At 45.1% G+C, this 8,198-nt stretch overlaps 1 protein-coding gene across 3 annotated transcripts in view; it reads right to left on the bottom strand.

Annotated features, from left to right (window-relative positions):
- Window positions 1-3,387: 3,387 nt before the first annotated feature.
- Window positions 3,388-8,198, bottom strand: part of psen1 (presenilin 1) — an 18,409-nt gene continuing 13,598 nt past the window's right edge. For all 3 annotated transcript variants that reach the window (XM_068717608.1, XM_068717610.1, XM_068717607.1), the window contains 4 exons: window positions 6,743-6,838; window positions 6,483-6,653; window positions 5,666-5,784; window positions 3,388-5,442 (listed from right to left, as the gene is read on the bottom strand). In XM_068717608.1, coding sequence (XP_068573709.1) covers window positions 5,287-5,442; window positions 5,666-5,784; window positions 6,483-6,653; window positions 6,743-6,838 — 542 coding nt within the window. In that variant the 3' untranslated portion in view covers window positions 3,388-5,286. The remainder of the gene's footprint in view (window positions 5,443-5,665; window positions 5,785-6,482; window positions 6,654-6,742; window positions 6,839-8,198) is intronic.

Here is an 8,198-nt window from a genome sequence, read left to right as displayed (position 1 = left end):
TGTGGACCAAAATGCATTCGGATCGGCTCCATCATGTAAGCGAGGCACAGAGAGTTCATTCTCTTCGTTTGCTGCAATTCTAAAACCAAAAAAATGTGGGTTCAATTAAAAAAAAGCAAAAAATAAACGAACACATTAAATCAATCCCTGAAGTTAAATCTTTAATTTAGTTTTCTCAATAATTTAAAAGACTGATCTCAAATACACAAAGGCTCTTTGAAGAATTTGGCAATTTAATTGCTGCGTAACCCCGAACATGTTTGAGAACAACATAGAAAAGTGATTATTTTGGGTTTTAAAGAGGAAACCGCCGCAGCCACTACCAAAGCTGTGTTTAAACGTCTGCCTATGTGTTTCCCCAAACACATTCAACCCCTCCTCTCTCCTCTCTTTTGGGGGTGAGGTTTTAAAACAGCTTCTAAAAACGGACACACAAAAATGCTGAAATTGTGCAGCGTTATGTAGTTATGGGCTCATGTTAAAAAAAAAAAAGAGCTCATCTTGGGTGTAATGTGTCACTTTCTACTGTTTCATTCATTCTTAAGTGTGTGAGTGAAAGAGCCAGAGAGCCACGGTGGCTCCAAGGCTTTTTCTTTTCTTCACGTGAGAATAAAGCAAAGAAAAGCTTTAACGCCACCAAAACCCATTCAAGCCACATGTTTGCTTATCTGGTTACACTGAAGGATAATGTTCCATGTTTGGGCCAGACTGCATGACTCAGTCAGTATAAATGTTTAAAATCACAGAACAGGTAACTATAACCTTTCCAAAAGGGAAGGAAAGTCCAAACCAAACGCCACTCGAGTTCAATGGACCATCAAACACAAACTGAGCCTCGGAAAGGAAGATAATAATATGTCTCGCTTATTTTAGATCTTGAATATTAAGATTTTTATACATGTTGTCAAGAAAATGTAAACCCACGTTTAAAGGCCTTCTATACGATTCAGTAATTACATTCAATAATGGATTCAGGTTCAATGAACATCAAGTCACAACCTTCGTCTTTGTACGCGGTGCAAAAAGCCAACACGAGTGATCGTCAGGCTCAGAAATCCACTGAGCATTTAACGTTTATTGGAGCACATGAATAATACACTATGGTCTGCGTGTGAAAGGAGGCACCTTGAAGTCTCGAACCTTACAAGATTAAGAGCAGGGAGGGATAATCAGCTATTTTTAGCACTTTAACTCTACAAACACCAAAAATAGGGAACTAGAAATAACACATCATCGAATAAAATCTTTACAGGGGCAGCGCAGCCTGGCGTAGGCATGCTGTTGTTTCAATTATAGAAACCTAATGAGCACAATGCCTTTTGAACCCCCCCCCCTCCTTTTTTTTTTTTTTCCAACCAGAGTCCACGTTCTTCCACATCCAGAGACTTCCAGTTTTGATTCCTGGTCATTAAGTCTAGCCGTGGCTTTAAAAGGAGGCCCTAAGCCACAGGATTTAAGTTAACATTCAAATTACTAAGCTTTACATTCATCCCCCTTCCGAACCTAAAATGTACACATATGCAGACGGAAAAAAAAACACACTTTCTATATGTTAAAGAAAACAGCTGTGCCCAGTTTAGCCTTCATGCCCACCCAGTATTTAGAAATCTGCAACAAGCTGCTTTTTCTTTCTTCTTCTCCATCCGCCGTGTCCGGTGTCGTTTCTCTCCGGGACTCCAGCAGGTCACATCCACCGCCGGGCCGTGTCTTCATCGTCCTCGTGGGCCTTCAGAGCTGCCGGCTGAGCTTCTGCGCCTGCCTCTCTTTTGCATTAAAGGCATATTTTGTGTCCATGAGCTGTTCTATGATCTCCTTGGCCTCCTTCATCTCCACAGCGAGCTGGCTGTACTTCTCCACCAGCTCCTGGTTCTCTCTCCGGAGCTCCACCACCAGCTGGCTCAGCTCCTCGCTCTGCTTCCCGCAGTGCACCTTCAGCTGCTCCATCTCCGAGAGCGTCTCCTCCATGCGCTGCACCAGGCCCTCCAGCTTGTCCTTAGACATCTCTCAAATGTTTTTATTCACCTTTTTCAGGAGGGGTTGCTTTTTTTCTTCTTCGTGTCTGAGCTTTAGCTCCTTTCTTCTGTGCCGTTGAGTGTCTGCGCCTGTTGCCAGCGATTATTGAAGTGTAATCCTCAATTCCTTACATGTCTCACATGGAGCAGACGTCCCTCCCATGCTCAGTAATCCCCTTAGCAGAGCTATCCTGGGAAACCTGTAACGCACAAGGTGTGACACACACACACACACACACACACACACACAGCCACATCGTCTCCTGCTTAAGTCCACCTCATAAAGAGGATGACAATGATTGACACACTGCATCAGTTCACTCTGTAGCCTCATCAACTCCTCAGGGAACGAGCTTAAAGGCCTACAGAGAAATGCAACGTCTAATTTCACATCTGCAAGGAAACAAAAACAGAAGGTTCAAATTTCTCTCAACGGGGATTCTTCTCTTTGGGAAAGTCTTGAGATGGGGTTAATCTATTTCTGGGAAAGCAGCCCAAACAGCTTTAAGTGCTTGGTGTAAACTAATCTGAACAGAACAGGTGTCTGGAGTCAATGCAGGAGAAGCCTTATGGAATTAACTGTGTAGTTCACCGGCCGAGCAGCAGCAGGAACCGCATGAGCCAGGAAAGAGGCCTCGCTCGGGGCTGGTTAGGTAAGTCACAGTGTGAGGCTAAACATTCTGGGTAAACTGCCATACTGTGCCACTGTCCCCGGCCGACGAGGCCAAAACGGTCCCCATGGCGACAGCTAATGCGTCCGGCGCGCCGGGGCAGAGAGCTGCCAGTTGGCATGGAAGGGACGACGAGCGCGGGATACCGGCGCATCGGCACGCCGAGGAATGTCCGCAATGTTCCCACCGTCCAGCAGGGATGCTCTGCGTCAACATCCGGGAGGACGAGACGGTGAGACGAGTCCAGCTTTACAGAAGTAAAACCTCTCATCAGACAGGTTCAACTTCAGTGCTGTACATCAACTATCCAGTGGTGGAAAGCAACTACATGCATGTATTTAAGTACTGTACCAGTAGTACAATTTTTGAGGTGTTTGTACTTTGAGTATTTCCATTTTATGCAACTTTATACTTCTACTCCACTACAATTCAGTCTAGTACATGTAATCAGTATATATAATACCATCACACTGTACATTTACTTAGGTCCAGCACCTTTTAATAAAGAATTTGCAGTATTTTAAAGACACTTGTGGTGGAATAGTTTTACATTGTTGTACTGATACTTGTACTACAGTAAAGGATATAAATGGTTGAACCGTCTCTCCAGGCCGAAACCTTGATGACATCATCGGGGTTATTTTAAGACACTATTCAACTGTTGACTCCGTCAGACTCAATCAAAAAAACAAACAACAAACGAGCACTTTAACTTTCATTATTTATTAAAAAACAAAATCTGAATTGAATAACCTTGCATAACACACATATGCATGTGAAGGACAGAAAAAAAAAAGCCAGTCACCCAACATATTCCCTAAAAACAAAAACAAAAAAAGTTTCAGGGCAAACTGAGTTGCTCCCTCTTGGTTTCTTCTCTGAAAGTGTGGAACTCGAGTGCAACAAGGAAAGAGCAACCAGAGCCGCTCGTCCTGCTCCATCTATCTGCATCATCTCATATATGAGGTGTTCATACACACCTCAATGTTTTACAAAACCATTATTTAACCATTTGGCTTTGTTTTTAAACCTGATTCAAATAGAGAATCAAGCAAATAACGCTTGATAACTGGACATTGTTTTCCAGAAAATGTTCACAAATTCCAGTATGAAGTCAAACTAGATTCACTGCTCCCTCGTTCATCAGAGTCATCTCAAAACATGCCCATCAAATATGTGGAAGTTCCCCGTTAACATTCACCCTTGTGTTTCAAAAAGTACAAAGTCCCTCTTATGCATTGCTTGAAGAAAAAAAACAAAACACAGCAGGTATCTGCGTATAGTGGAAATAATCGAAGCGTTTGGATGGAGCATAGTTCCAGACAGCACCAGGCGAGCGTCGTGTCGGCAGCTAGAGCCTAAAGGTTCGGAGCTCGTGACCAGATGATCACAGGTTACAATCCCTGGACAGACTGAAGAACCAAAACAAATCAAATCTCAGTCAGGGAAGAGAATGAAAAGCACATTTCTGTCCCACAACAACAACAACAACAACAACTACTACTGAAATGCCCTTGAGCAAGGCACTGAACCTCCGACCGCTCCAGCAGAACTGCTCAGCGGCCGACGGCACGCGACCGACGTGGCGGGCGAGTCTCAGGTGTGAGCGTCCCTCCCTCTGCGAGGCTCCGACTTCAAATGTGATTTGACGTACAAAATGAACGGCGGGAAACGCGGTGACGAGTCAGCGCCGCGATTACACTCGTATCTTAAATTCTAGAGACGATAAACGTGTCCTCTTTTTTATCCCCCCCCCACCGTGAGAAAGATTCACAAGCTGTAAACATCCCCGCTCGGTGTAAATCTTTCAGGGTGTGAATCGCTCTCCGGCTTCAGAGTTTCGGTTCTCATGTGTCCAAAGTGGGAAAACCAAAAAAAGACGCCGTGACCATTCTTAACAGCGGTGAGGAAAGCACGTCTGGTGACTGACAGCTCAAACACAATCAAAGTACACATTTACCATCTATTATCAACATCATCGCAGAGTGTCCGTTAGCTTGACGAAGGCTTTTTAATCTTGGGTTTACTTTTAGGAGAGGGGGTGTGGCAGCTCAGAAGTCGAAAAAAGAAAAGAAAAATGAAGATGTTTGATCAAAGTCTTTGAAAGGAGATTCGATGAAACCGTCTCCCTTCGCTCAACAGCTACCACCGAGGTGTCCCTGAGCAAGGCACCTACTGTAAAGACCGTGATGGGCGACTCCCAGATATGATTCTGTGTGAATGTGGCGCAGGGTGCTGCTGAGCAGGGTGCTGCTTGTGAAAGCTTCCCCTGGATAAATAAAAAAAAAGGTAAAACACTCCGACTGACTTCTCGGTTTGGATCGAGGTTTGAAGATGACTTCACAGGAATGTCACTTCTTGGTTTAAAACCGAAATAAAAGATCTAACAACAGCTGCGGTGGGGAATACCCTCCCTTGGCGCCGGAAAAGGAAAAAAAAAGGCAAAAACAAAAACAACTTGTGTCCCGTCATCGTGAGTTCTTAGGAGGGACCCCTTTGTTCCCCCGGCTGCGAGAGAGAGAGAGGGGGGGGGGGGGGGGAGACCGCTGTCGTGTTGTTGGCCGGAGGGCTATGTGGGTGAGGGTTATCGGGGCAGCGTCCGGCTAAATGTAGAACTGGTGTAGCGCCAGCCTGTCCATGAAGGGCTGCACCAAGTTGTCTGTGGCGAAGTAGAACACTAGGCCGAAAAAAATGGAGATGGGCAGAGCGGGGAGCGCTTTCTTGAAGATGGCGAGGAGGAGCAGGGTCAGACACAGGCCCTGCGGGGGCAGAGGAAGACAAAATAAAACACAAGAGGAAATAGCACACTGAAGGATTGTGTACCAAACAAAAATCAGCCCCGAGGGGGGGAAGGAAGGAAAAAAATAAACGGCCTGTTATACAATCAAGCGGTCGTCGTAAAGCGAGGGGTTAGATATTGTGTGCTGAGAGACAGAGGAGAGGTTTGCGGTGACACCAAAATAAGCAGCTGTGGTCACTCACGATGAGGATGGCTACGAAGCAGGCGAGCGTGGTGTTCCAGTCGCCGCTGGCTGTGGCCGAGGCCTTTCCCACCAGCATGCTGTAGAAGATGAAGTCTCCGAGGCCCAGCTTGACGCCCCCTGAGAACACGGGGAGGACACCACATTCAGGGTGGAGTCAATTCAAAACATGAGAATTTGCCTCGGCTGCTCCACGCCCGCCAACCCCCATAGAAATCTTTTTTTCTCGACTGTAATTACAGTACAAACAAGAGCTCCGACCCCGTATTTACCCAAGCTTTGACTCCCAGAAAGAGAGCGCGGCCTCCCAAATGGTACGGACGTGAAACCTAGCAATTGCCTATGAATAATCGCTTCCTAATGTGCTCGGACTAAAAACGGCCGAGGGGCCAAACGTGTTGTCGCATTCACGTACGCACTAATTCCACAGAAAGGGGAACGCATAAAAGCATTCCCAAAAGGTTTTATGTGTTTTGAAAAAAAGTGAACTGAAAGATGATGATTACACACACTGAGTCAGACGATCTGGGAATTCACAAGTTTGAATTACAGAGCTCGGCCTCGTATTAGGGCTGTGAGGAACATCTAAACGGATCATAATGCAGTTATTACCCTCGTATTTGATGGGTTAACAATACACGACACTGATGATAATGCTGGATTTCTAGTGTATGAAGACATAAGACAGAAGGACTGTTGTATATGAAAATTAGTAAAATAAAGCTTCAATATTCCATGTTATATATATATATATATATATATATATATATATATATATATATATATATATATATATATATATATATATTTGTACTCACTCTCCTCATCGTCGTCTTCAACAGGAGGGCGATCGGAGGGCAGCTCCTGGACCTCCCGTCTGGTCTGCTCGGTGGACTGAAGCGGCCCCAGCTGGTGCTGCTGCTGGTTGACCCACGACGGGTTGAAGCCTCCGTCGTCCGACAGAGTGGTGGGAGCCGGAGACGCCACGGCTGCAGACAAGCGACGCCAGTTAGACTGAACGACGCGGTTTAGAAAAGGTAACCGCTCTAGGACCAGACGGCCGCGACCACACGCTCACCTTCTGGAGCTTCTTGTTGAGGAGCCGCCGCTTCTGTCGAGTTCCTTTTCGGTGGCCATTCGGTGTCGGCCATGTTGACGAGCCACACCATTGTGGCTGTGGAAGGAGTCACAGAGTGAACATTGAAGGTTTTATTGTTTGTGTTACAAACGGAATGCAAGAAAAATAAATCCCACCTCCTCCCAAAAAAAGAGTGCTTGCTTCTACTAAAATTAAACTGCCACTTCAACTTCCTTCAGTGTTTCTGTTGCAACTTCCAATTCAACTCATCGGAGTACTCTGAAACTTTTGAAGTTCAAACATTTGAAACAGTTTAAATGACTTTTGACACATACAGTATACATTTATGGCACTATCCTCCAACTTAGACCTTGATTTGAAGTAGGAGTTGAGGTGTCATTACTGCACCGAAAGAAGATGAAGTGTCAATTAAAGAGTATATGCTGAGAGGGGTTTAAGAGTTGATTGAATTGAAAGCCCTGAGAGCATTTTATGTGTCTGAAAGGAGGCGAAGGGTCAGTTAACCTTTAAAGTAGCTGAAGTGATATGCACTAAAGGTAATTGAAGTGCTGAGAAGGTTTAAAGAGTCACTTAAAGTGAACGTGCTGAACGGAGCTGAAGTCAAAGCACTGAGAGGTTGTGTTGTTTTAAGTGAACGCACAGAGAGCAGTTGGTTTCTGAAAGGATTTGAAGGATGTTCAACCACTGGGGAATTAAAGTGAAAGCACTTTTTTTTAGCACTGATAGCAGTTGAAGTGGATATTTAATGGAGAGCACTTAAGCGTTTAAGCACGAGTTCAGTGCTGACAGGAGTGGATTTGTCAGTTTAAGTGAAAGTACTGAAAATAAATGATGTGTCAGCTTGTGAGCACAGAAAGCTGTTGGTTTCTGAAAGGAGCTGACGCCTCAGTTGTAAGTAAGGACTTCTAAGCACTGATAGAAGTTGAAGTGGCAGATTAACGGGAAAGCAATTTTAGCTTCTTTATGTCTTCTTCTGGTGTTTAATTTCCCCATCTCTGTTTTATTACAATGAAATGTTAATAACGTTATGAATAATGGAGAAAAGGCAAAACTCCCGGAGGACCTTCTTAACTTCCAAGCTCTTCTTTCCACTTTTTCCTCCTCTCAATCTACTGCTAAAGCTGCGTTCTTCTGCTCTAAAATCCTAACCTCTGCTTCCAATCCTAAAAAACTCTTTGAAACTTTCACTTCACTCCTCCAACCCCCACCCCCTCCTCCTACTTCCTCCATTCTCCCTGATGATTTTGCCAACTTCTTTGACAAGAAGGTAAACGATATCAGATCCTCCTTCTCTCAGCCCCTCTCTCCCTGTCCAATCCTGCCCCCACAGCTCTCCCTCCCATCTCCACGCCCCATCTTACCCTTTCTGGCTCCTCTCTCCCCTAACGAGGTCCTCAACCTTGTTACGTCTAACTGCCCCACCACGTGCTCCCTT

Source organism: Cebidichthys violaceus, unplaced genomic scaffold, assembly GCF_023349555.1.
Source record: "Cebidichthys violaceus isolate CVI_PGR_0920_01 unplaced genomic scaffold, fCebVio1.0.p SCAF_22, whole genome shotgun sequence".
Taxonomy (NCBI): Eukaryota; Metazoa; Chordata; class Actinopteri; order Perciformes; family Stichaeidae; genus Cebidichthys; species Cebidichthys violaceus.
The sequence above is the reverse complement of the archived record's forward strand: the minus strand, read 5'-3'. Positions and strand labels throughout refer to the sequence as shown.